We start from the raw sequence: 12,903 nt of genomic DNA on the forward strand, positions 1-12,903 counted from the left end.
TTACTTTTTCAAGTAACTAGTAAACGCATTACTTTTTCAAGTTACAACAAAATATCTAAGTTACTTTTTCAAATAAGTAGCGCTAGTTACTTTTTCACATTTATTGACTGATTGACAGACCCTCCAGAAAAACACGATTATGCGATCGCATGATTTAGTGCATAATCAGCCAAAGTCCGCATATTCATGCGGGGGCCGCATTTTTTCAAATCCGCCGCACTTTCGCCGCATAAATTGCTGATTTCCGCTCAAAATATGTGGGGCTTGCATGATTTCATAATCCCCGCATTTTCGTTGCAAAAAAGACACATATATCTTAGCAGAAAGTTGAAAGATGTTGCGTTTGCTTCACACAAGAGCATCCATTTCCCCCTGTTGCCATGGGAACGTTATGAAGTGACGCAATTACGCGACGTGAACATCATCGAAAAGCTGCAAACCCCGCGAATAAGCCATGATGAAGTCCACAAATCATTTTTCTAAGTTTTGTAAGTTTGTGTTAAACACCATGTGTTTATTAAGGTCTAAAAATAAAAAAAAGATGAGAACTTAAATATTCCCAGCACTTTCTGTGATGTAGTATGCTTGCTTATCATAGGAAGTAATAAGAAATTACCCTTACATTAAGGTCGTAGCCTAGTGAGAACAGGGTGTTGGGTAATCACTTTTTTTTTTCTCATAAAACTGTTTTTGCAAGTTCCCGCAATTTCATCGCATAAAATTGCATAAATATCCGCGTATTCCATTGCATTTTTTAAGAAAACGTGCCGCATAATCAGGGATTTTTGCCCGCAACAATCACAAAAAATTCAGCGTTTTTCTGGAAGGACTGCATTGACTCCTGTCCACATGTTGAGAGGAATAAATTGAGATATTGTGTGTAAACATGATGGTTATTTTAGCTATAGACTAAATGCTTTTACTCATCTCACTTCCACGAAAACATCCAGTATTCCTCAAAATGAATAAAGACGGTAAAATGCAATCGCAGATTTTTACGCAAAACTTTTACAATTAACTATTAAATTACACAAATATACTTTATGTATTTAATCTCACTTTATTAACCAATGTCTTTTCTGCTGACCTTCAATGATCTAATTCAACCATACTAATAAGCAAAAATTACTTTAGATTAGATTTAGAAATAAGCGTTGAACTTCCTTCTCCTGTATCATAGACAGTAAAAGAAATGGACACAGCGACCCCATTGATTTCAACAGAGAATACTGAAGCCCGATTATTACACTTCCTGTCTGATGGCTGAGCGACTGCGCAGGCTCAAACTGAGCGTGACGACAGTCTGACCATAGACATCATCTTACAGTTGTACATCTAGTAGCTGTGGCAAAACAAATCTGAATCACCTAATTCCTCAAACACGTTGTTGAAATATTTTGTCCCGTTGGTTTTATGGACTCTCTATCTATGGGCTTCTCCCTTGACTTTATGCCTCTATGTCCCCCCGATTGCCTCATAGACAGTAAACTATTGCCTGCGAGCTTCTGCTCCTGTCTATACGGTAATGTCTCTATTGTGCGACAAAGTCGCGTGGTTATGACGCAACAAAGTCGCGTGGTTATGACGCAATCGTTAGCCTGTTTTTAACAAAAACGGCTTCTACGGGGCCATAACGTAAGATACAAAGTAATGGAGCCGTTTATACATTGTCGTGTTTCTTTAGAAATAAATAATAGACAAATGAAGTCTTTGGATGCCTCCGATTTAAAGTTATCGCTTTCAAAGTAACGCCAAAATGAATGGGAGTCAATGGAATGCTAACAGCACGTGAAGTTCTGCTACAATGGCGGCCCCGGGCCCCCGCGAGGCTTCAGTTTCCGGCTGATGGATTACCCCCTTCTCCTGTATCCTATTGTTCTTTAAAACAGAATAACAGCAGCTAAAAGGTTTGTTTGAGCGGCGCCCTCTACTGTACAGGAGTAAATATGCATTTCCTTCAGCCTGAGGCTTATTCACTTCTCTTTTGGTATGAAAGGGTTTTTACATTTGCCAAAAATATAACTTTTTTTGATGTTATTATAATCGAATAAAAACAAAACAAGCAAGCCCAACCCAGGTGAGAAAAAGTAACGCAAAAGTAATGTAATGCATTACTTTTCATAAAAAGCCACTGAGTAATGCAGTTAGTAACTTTTTCAGGGAGTAACACAATACTGTAATGCATTAGATAATTGTAAAAGTAACTTCCCCCAACTCTGGATATAAGTGGCTGCGCATGTATAGCATCGACTCCAGCTCACACACACCTGGACTTCGGCCATGGTGACGGAGATGTTGTTGGGCTGGACCGTCAGCTCCACACACTGATCCGCTCGAGAAGCGAATCTCTGGGGTTCGTCTGCTCGTTCACAGCGATCACGGCGAGAACAACTGAGACCAGAGAGAGAATAAACACACATCAACACAACAGTTCCAGCCTTGAGCCGTTCAGAGTCTCAATAAACAGGAATATAATCGACACTGAGAAGGTTTGAGCTCCACTGAAGGACTTCACATTATCATTAAAGCTGCTTATGGGCTAAACATTCATTTTATCCACATGAACTTCAGAAACATTCTCCCACAAAACGTTTTAAGCCATGAAACAAAACAACCAGCTTCCAGACGAATCATTAATAAAAATGAAATTAAACATATGAACTTGAGATACCGTGCACTTCACAGACAGTAAAATATACAATTTCTAACATCTTAATTATGAAGTATATATCATGATTAATCGCATCTAACATAAAAGTTTTTTTATATAATATATGAGTGTACACACAGACACACACACACTATATATATATATATATATATATATATATATATATATATATATATATATATACATACATACATACATACATACATACACACACATTATATAAACATATATATATATATATATATATATATATATACATACACACACATTATATAAACATATATATATATATATATATATATATCGAGTTATAGATATAGATATAAAAATATAGATATACACACACACACACACATATATATTAGTATATTAAATAAGTAAATAAAAAAATCTTTGTGAAATAATTGTGCATCAAGGCCTCCTTGAGTCGGCAGAAAGTTTCTATATAAAATAAACATTATTATTATTATTTATTAATAAATTAAGTACACACACACTATATCTTTATATATATATATATGTGTATATATATATATATATATATATATATATATATAAACATACACACACACATAAGTATCTAAGGCACTATATAAATTAGACATTATAATTATTTTATATATATATATATACACACTACCCAACTAAATCTCTATGAAATTTGAACAAAAAACTAAATTTATTAAAGTTGTTGAAATCACATCGACTTTTACCAACGCAAATATCATCAATGTGACCTTCAGTGTTCGGACTTAAAGATTGTTATTGTTAGAAAAATAATAGTGTCACTATGGAGAGAATAAATGTGATTTTTTACATCTGGAAGCTGACTTTTGCACTCGTTTGGCATTTAATATGGATGTTACATAGGAAAACTATTTAAACTGCTTCTTTGTGGCTGAAATTGTGGTAAAAGGACTGTTTGCTGCTAATGTTTGCCAGAAGGTTTGGCAGAGCATCATATTTTTGCAGACACAGACTGAGGCTCATGTGTGTGTTCATACGCAGCGCTGAAATCATCTGCGCTGGAGCGAGACACGAGCGCTCAGACATGAACACACACACACTTCATGAATCCCTGAAGGGCAGATCCAGACATCTGAAGATAAAGCTGACATCTGAATCTTCAGGGATAATCACTGAATGTGACGGTTATTGTGGAAGAGAGAATGACGGGAGTATGTTTTGGCTTTTAATTATTTCTTAACCACAGTTTGAGTTCATGGCTGAAATCCAGATAATGTTTCTCTCGTGACTGACATCAGAGGAGCGCCGAGGACCCGTTTATGTGAATCATAATGAATATTTGCACTTCAGCCTGAGGAAGAGTTTGATGAACTGATGTGCAAAGACACGCTAGATAATGGTAAACCACACACACACACAGACACAGACACACACACACACACACAGAAAACAGGTTGAGGATGGCAAGTTAACACTCTTTTAACCCTGTAAAAGCCTGGAATATGAAATTTTCAGAAAAAATAAGTATGATGAAATTCTGATGTAAATAACTGAGAACTTTCATAAACTGATTTGCATATCAGTCATCACTCTATATCTGCCAATAATATATCTTAGTAGGATGATTTTTACATTTTTTATGTTTTAAGTTTTATGATCAAAGATGCAATGCAATACAATGATGATTGAGAGATGAAGAAATAAACCTTCCTCTAAAGATCACATTTGATACTCATGATTTAAAAAAATATATATATGGATAATCAAGTAAACTTCAGTTGCTTCAGTCCAGTAAGTGTTCATCTTGAAATATCAAAGTTATGATGTTTATCAGTACAGATTTTACAGCAAAAAGATACGTGCATGTTGTAGAATTTGTGCAACAGGGTTTTCAGAAAGTTTTGATCAAGTTTTTCATGTATTAATATGATACAGTAGGCTTTCTAGGGTTATTCAGTTCATTAATATGGTCACATATTCACCTTATTTATGTCCGTCAAATTAGATGTTATGAACGTTCAACGAAAGGTGTTGATATGAAGGAGTTTGTAGATATGAGTTGTTTGTGTGTTTGCTTACATGTTGTGAAGGACACACCAGCCGCAGTGAGGATCTCTGGAGCTCAGACACTCGGAGCAACTCGTGTACTGAGAACAGCTCTCCACCGGCACACGCGTCACCTGCACAACACACACACACACACGTTAATCATATCACACACACACAGAGCAAATCAGAGTATGACTGCTGTAAAGCAGCACATCTGTGGTCCAAGCATGAGTCGCTTCCGGCTAGAGATGAGCGCTGGAGGGGGAGAAGTGTTTGCTGCTTTCTGCATGTGAGTGAGTGTGTGTGTGTGTGTGTGTGTGTGTGTGCATATGGAAGGCACAGAATCAGCTTCTCACACGCTGCGCCATCTGACAGTTACCACGGAGATCTGCATTTGATTGACAGGAACCCTGAATCCCTCCTGCTGAAAACAGAATAACATCAGTGTGTGTGTGTGTGTGTGTGTGTGTGTGTGTGTGTGTGTGTGTGTGTGTGTGTGTGTGTGTGTGTGTGTGTGTGTGGGGAAAAGGAAGAGGAAGCAAATGAGAAATGGAAGGAAGGAAGGAAGTTGTGAAAGCAAGTTGTGTCATTCTGGTCCATCAGTTCATGCGTGCTGAATTATAATAACGTTTTTTAATAAAAGTTAGTATATAAAAGATATCACAAGACAACACTTAGATAACAACATTTTAACCTGGAAGTAGCACATGCTATATGTAGTTAATAACACTAAATTATGTATAATTACTACAACTAACCCTAAACCAAACTATAACCTACATATAGATAATTAATATTAATCAGCAATTACTTGTGTAATTACACTGTAACAACTTGTACCCAATTATTATAATGTTAATAATAAATAACTTAACTTATTAATCTAAAGGCAAATATAAACCCAGCGGAGTGCATAATGGAAAACACCAGCCTATTAATCCACTTTAATCACACTCACTCACACACACACACACAGTCTCACATACACACACGCGTATGCACACTCACACACACACACACACACACACACACACACACACACACACACACACACACACACACACACACACACACACACACACACACACACACACACACAGGTGTGCGTATCAGTTTACAAGGTGAGAAACAGTGACGGAGGGATGAAGACAAGCAGAGATGAAGAACAGATGGTAAGATAGTGAGGATGGCGAGGTCAGGTCTGTGTGTGTGTGTGTGTGTGTGTGTGTGTGTGTGTGTGTGTGTGTGGGTGTGTGTGTAAACGTTTAGGGTTCAGGGCACATCCGTTTCTCTCTAAAATCAGTTCACCGTATGCAGCCTGTAAGCGCGTGTGTGTGTCTTTGTCTGTGAAAATATACCGTGTTAAATAAAGAAAACATATATGCATTAAAGACGACACTGTTTGACGCAAGCTCAATATTAATTTGTAATTTTAATACATGGTGAAAGTCATCATGTAACACACACACACACACACACACACACACACACACACTGCCGAGCAGCCGTGAGCGGAGTTCATCTGATATTCAGCGTGTTAAACTGCAGCCTGCAGCAAAAACACACGCAAGCGAATTCAAGATAAATGACACACACTCACACACATTACACCTGATGATAGTGTGTCAAAACACACACATTCAATCTCAGAGGAAAACTCAGCGCCTCAGGCTTTAAACGTCAATCAAATATGTGTGACACGATGATGACGCATGTGTGTGACACTGACACACACACACACACCTATATTAACCTCTATATCTCAGATACAACAGAAACTCAACGCTATCAGCTGATGTCGGAGACGGTTGTGCGTTTTTACAAATATTGACAGTCATAGTTGGACAACATTCCCACAGGACATGCTCTTACATTACGAACATCTCAAATATAATATATATTTGCCAACAAACATGAACAATTGCATGAAGGAAAGAAGGAAGGAATCAGAAAAAGAAAGTTAAATGTAAAAAAAGACAGAAATAAGAGAATTACCAAATGAAAACAAAAAACTGAAAACAAAAACATCAAGAAAGTTTAAGAACATATATATATATATATATATATATATATATATATATATATATAAATACTATAATGTTATAGTATTAAAAAGATTTCTATACTATTATATTGTATCACTTTTGATTCAGCGATGTAATTTGCAATGCTTCATGGGAGTAGTTTATTATCTAACTGGTCTATTGTTTTAAACTAACATTGATCCGATGTGAAAGCTTTCTTTTGTCTTTTTCACTGGACGCCGCGTGTATAACCAGCCCAGCGTGACCATCTGTTACTCGATCACACTAGAGGAGAGGAAACTCTCGTCCATTACTGACAGTGTGTTTCAGTACAAACATCTCAACCAATCAAGAGGCTTTTAATACAGACCCTACACACACAATCAATACTGAACCCCACACACACACTACTGAAGTTCTTAATTGCAGTAAGACTGGATGATTCACTCTGTGCTGATATGAAGGATTATGGGATTAACTTTGCTCCAGATGATCAATGATTTGATTAGACAGAACAAAAAGGTTAAGACTCTAAAACGCAGTGGCTTAAACACACGCTCCTGTGTGTCCATGATAACCTCCATCACACACACACACCATCACACTCCTCTTTATTAAACCAGCTCTTTCATTCAACTTAAATCATCCTTTATTCTACACTTGTAGCATTTATTGTATTCCCTGAAGTCCATTTATAATGTCAGTGGAGGTCTTTTGTTAGTGTGAATGACCTCTGACCTGATTAATTAACCTCCACGTTCCTGCAGATTTCACACTGCTGTTACATTAGATTATGATACTACAAAAATGATTTTCTTTGAGTTTTTGTCATTTTTCTAAATTCTAAAATCAAGACTCATTTATTTGAGACTCAAAATGGGTTAAGATGTTAAAGGGGAACTTGGCAACTCTAGCTACTTCTTCGCTGATTTTCACTTTTGTTGACGCATGTTTTCTCAGTGAGCGCCCCCTACAGCTGTGAGGCGTGTATTTCACAACACTGTCGTAAAGAAACTCACTTGCGGCTCCTCCCCCTTTCTACCGCTGCTCATGTGCATTTGTTATTATCGGAGCCGGCCAGATTTATCGTGTGGAGTGTGTCTACCGAGGTGGGTAATACATCATACACACTAAGGGCGGCGTGTGTGTTTATGTCGAATTGCCGTAAAGCAGTTTGTGTTTCTCGCTCGTTCTCGCTTCTCACGAGACTTCCTATTTCCAACTTACCGGGACGTTAGTCCTCATGTTGCAAGGTTGGTTTTCCGCCTGGGAACGCTGGGGGGAGCGGGGAAACTCACCATTCTCACCAGAACAGGTTATTAAACCATACAAATGATTTCTAAACGGTTTTATTAAGTTGAAATAGTTGCCGAATGCCCCTTTAAGTCTTGTTTTCTGAAATAAATGATCAAAATTAAGTTTAAAACTAGAAAGAATATCTGACAATGGGGGCAGAAAAATAAACTTAATCCAACAGGAAAATTTGTCCAAATAAATTTGAAATTTGAATATTTGTCCAAATCAGTAGAAATTATTTTTGCAGATTATGTAAATGAGCTGTGTGACATCATGTGACATCATTCTGACTCTGGTTTGCAGGTTAGTTTAAATCCACTTTGATGAGATTGATACGGTAAAACCCACGCCATCGTTACTGTTCGTATCAGTCCGTATCAAGAGCTGAGATTCAGATATGATAATCAGCGTTTGCTTTCTGACCAATCACGGCAGACTGGGCCATCTGACCAATCAGAGCAGAGCAGCTCTCAGAGAGGCGGAGTTTAGAGAGACTGAATCTTCAAACGAACCGTTTCAGACACTGATGCTGCAGTGGATGTTATGAGAGAATTAAAGTGTTTTTAACTATTTGAATGCATGTAAACCTGTTGTAGGAGTCTCCTTTGAAATATCATAATAGCGCTGCTTTAAAATGCTGTCTGACTGAGGAGGGAGTTTTGGGTTTGATTCCCGTTGGAGTGTCATCCAGATGTGTGTGTAATCTGGAGCTGTAAGAGCTGATGCTGGTTCGCCCCGGGCCGAGCGAAGCGGACGGCGAGAGGAGACAGGCTATCAAACACTTTTTAATTAAGTGCTGGAGAACAAGGGGCCAATGCTAAATTACTCTGTCAGGGCTTTAAATGGAGCTTGTGCTTTTCCTGAGCAGCGCCTCAGACTCTCTGCCAGCCGTTTTCATTATCCTGAGAAGAAAAGTCAAGGAACAGGAAAAATAGAAACTGACAGAACACAAAGAGACGAAGGACTTCTTGCATTTTACGGGCGTATTCTACAGAAGACACCATAATTTCATTGCAAATGTCACTGTGTAGTCTTAAACAGTCGTATTCATTTCATTTAATCATTAGAAAAAGTGAATTCTTCTTTTAAAAAGGAGTTTTTTTCCAGCTCAAACACACTCTCCATCTGTCATTGGCCGGTCAAACGGATAACCCCGCCCCAAACTCATGTGATTGGTTGAGTCAGAAGTCGACGTGCAAACGCTTGTGTGTGTTTATCTACATTTTATGACGACATTAAACATGGCAGTGTAATAATCATTCACAGAACGGGAAACAAACACTGGAAATGAAGAGCATGGCAACACATGAGTGTGTATTACATCAAAGCAGATTAAGTTTAAACGTCACACTTTACATAATATCATGAGTTTGTGATGATTATTATTGATGATGTGTCAGGCAGTGATGTTTTATCTGGATTCAGAAGTGAAAGGAAGATCAATGGAGTCTTATGTGACGTACGAGCAGATACACACACAGCTGTATTAAAGAAGTGTGTGTGTGTGTGTGTGTGTGTGTGTGTGTGAGTGTGTGTGTGTGTGAGTGTGTGTGTGTGTGTGTGTGTGTGTGTGTGTGTGTGTGTGTGTGTGTAATAAAACATCAATAATCAGATCAGATGACACTGTAATGTACATCATCTCATTGATCACTCATTGTGTGTTCTACATGTGTGTAAGACACTAAAATAACTCGCATAACACACACATGCATGACCGATAGATCAATGAGGAAACTTCATTCAAAACTCCCACTCAGTGCAACAAAAATATCATAGATAAGAAAAAGTATTTCCGTTTTGTATGTTATTGTGTCTGTTTCACATGTCAAATAAGATAATGACCAAAAATCAATGCACCTCTAAATAGAAATAACATTACAACATTATTTTCATCACAAGGTGCATCATTTTTTTGTCAAGATCTTGTACTGTCAATGCAAGAGTCCAGCACTCTGTAAAGTCTCCTCCAGCACATCCAGAAGACTTTCAGTGAATATAAGCTCTGGACTTTCAGTGAATATAAGCTCTGGACTTTCAGTGAATATAAGCTCTGGACTTTCAGTGAATATAAGCTCTGGACTTTCAGTGAATATAAACTCTGGACTTTCAGTGAATATAAGCTCTGGACTTTCAGTGAATATAAGCTCTTGACTTTCAGTGAATATAAGCTCTGGACTTTCAGTGAATATAAGCTCTGGACTTTCAGTGAATATAAACTCTGGACTTTCAGTGAATATAAGCTCTGGACTTTCAGTGAATATAAACTCTGGACTTTCAGTGAATATAAGCTCTGGACTTTCAGTGAATATAAGCTCTGGACTTTCAGTGAATATAAGCTCTGGACTTTCAGTGAATATAAGCTCTGGACTTTCAGTGAATATAAGCTCTGGACTTTCAGTGAATATAAGCTCTGGACTTTCAGTGAATACAAACTCTGGACTTTCAGTGAATATAAGCTCTGGACTTTCAGTGAATATAAACTCTGGACTTTCAGTGAATATAAGCTCTGGACTTTCAGTGAATATAAACTCTGGACTTTCAGTGAATATAAGCTCTGGACTTTCAGTGAATATAAGCTCTGGACTTTCAGTGAATATAAGCTCTGGACTTTCAGTGAATATAAGCTCTGGACTTTCAGTGAATATAAGCTCTGGACTTTCAGTGAATATAAGCTCTGGACTTTCAGTGAATATAAGCTCTGGACTTTCAGTGAATATAAGCTCTGGACTTTCAGTGAATATAAGCTCTGGACTTTCAGTGAATATAAGCTCTGGACTTTCAGTGAATATAAACTCTGGACTTTCAGTGAATATAAGCTCTGGACTTTCAGTGAATATAAGCTCTGGACTTTCAGTGAATATAAGCTCTGGACTTTCAGTGAATATAAGCTCTGGACTTTCAGTGAATATAAGCTCTGGACTTTCAGTGAATATAAACTCTGGACTTTCAGTGAATATAAGCTCTGGACTTTCAGTGAATATAAGCTCTGGACTTTCAGTGAATATAAGCTCTGGACTTTCAGTGAATATAAGCTCTGGACTTTCAGTGAATATAAGCTCTGGACTTTCAGTGAATATAAGCTCTGGGCTTTCAGTGAATATAAACTCTGGACTTTCAGTGAATATAAGCTCTGGACTTTCAGTGAATATAAGCTCTGGACTTTCAGTGAATATAAGCTCTGGACTTTCAGTGAATATAAGCTCTGGACTTTCAGTGAATATAAGCTCTGGACTTTCAGTGAATATAAGCTCTGGACTTTCAGTGAATATAAGCTCTGGACTTTCAGTGAATATAAACTCTGGACTTTCAGTGAATATAAGCTCTGGACTTTCAGTGAATATAAGCTCTGGACTTTCAGTGAATATAAGATCTGGACTCAGAGGTTCATCTATTCATGTGTGGAAAAGATTCTTCATGATCTTCACAATCTGAGCCTGATGAAACTTGACATGGTCGTCCTGGAATATGGCCATGATGTGTCTTCCTACATGGTTGTTTAAGAAATGAAAAGCTACACACTCCATCAATTATCGTTAGAAGAACTGTAGCCAAACATATAACATGCTAGAAACATAATAATCACTGCAATAATGATCCAGTCATGACTCTGAAGCATTTGCCTATTTTGGCCAGTCAGTGTATCTGTATGTCAGTGTATGTGCATATTGGTTGCATAATGAGCATCACTTTTATAAAAGCTTTGTGCAGAACTGTCTGAGTTGGAATGAATAGATCATGCATAATGAACACACAACCTACTTGTGGGTCTATTAGGATTTCATGCATTTTGATATTTTAATGGTAATTAAGCACATTTTGACATCAAATTCTCATTGCAACACCGTATTAAAAGTGATCCGGTCCAGGTAATTCTTCACTGGAATCATCATTATGAAGTGTGTAAAAGCATGCTCACCTGTTTGTCAGTGAGTGTGTAGATGAACTGGAGGTCGGGGCTGAACAGCATGTCCCGTAACACCGGACTGCCCTCGCTCACCGGGACGCTCTCGTACACCAGCGCCGGACGGGACGGGCTCACAGAATTAATCAGAATCTAGCAAAACAAGAGCATCAACATCTCATTAATATCTCATAACACGAGCACGATCCTCTCACACACAGAAACGCACGACACGAGGCCAAACGCTTTCATCATGCGAAAACACAAGCATCATTACAATAATGACATCAGACCGTCAGGACGAGCTAATCGCCGCGAATATAATCATCTCTGCGTCTCTCAGGAGCCGGGATCAAATCCCTCTTTCGGCATCAATCTCTCCGCACCACTACAAGAGGATTACATACATTAGCCCATAATTGAATCATACAATGAAGACAGACGCAACTGTTACACCGACACATTTATACAGGCTTAAACTGCACTGATCACACACACACAAATCAAATAGTAATGAGAATGAAAGAAAATTTAGCAAAAACAAGAAAGTGACAGACTTCCTTTTCAAGGGATTTCTTTATGTAGAATAAATATGAAGATATTTAACAGATTAAAAATGCTCCTTTCCATACTATGAAAAATATCAGTGATTTATGCAATCAAGCTTTAAAAATAACTGCATAAAAGCAGCTCCTTCAACATATACATTTACACACACACACACACACACACACACACACACACACACACACACACACACACACACACACACACACCCGTTCAACACACACTACCATTTAAAATGGAGTTTGGAGTCATTAAATAAGAAAAAAAAAATGTATTCATCAAGCATGCATTAAATTGATCAAAAGTGACATTTATAATGTTTTATAATGATGTATAAAAGATTATATTTCAAATAAACGCTCTTCTTTTATAACTTTCTATTTATCAAAAAATTCTTGAAGATAAAATGTATCAGTTCCCACAAAAAT

General features: G+C 37.6%; 1 protein-coding gene across 1 annotated transcript in view; it reads right to left on the minus strand.

The window, feature by feature from the left end:
• Window positions 1-12,903, minus strand: part of plxna1b (plexin A1b) — a 142,927-nt gene that overhangs the window by 81,069 nt on the left and 48,955 nt on the right. Inside the window, exons 3-5 of the mRNA XM_077245611.1 lie at window positions 11,924-12,061; window positions 4,718-4,818; window positions 2,268-2,391 (exon numbers count right to left, since the gene is read on the minus strand). Coding sequence (XP_077101726.1) covers window positions 2,268-2,391; window positions 4,718-4,818; window positions 11,924-12,061 — 363 coding nt within the window. The remainder of the gene's footprint in view (window positions 1-2,267; window positions 2,392-4,717; window positions 4,819-11,923; window positions 12,062-12,903) is intronic.

This window comes from Siphateles boraxobius, unplaced genomic scaffold (genome assembly GCF_051911475.1).
Source record: "Siphateles boraxobius isolate OS27281-9 unplaced genomic scaffold, OSU_SipBor_1 27, whole genome shotgun sequence".
Classification (NCBI taxonomy): domain Eukaryota; kingdom Metazoa; phylum Chordata; class Actinopteri; order Cypriniformes; family Leuciscidae; genus Siphateles; species Siphateles boraxobius.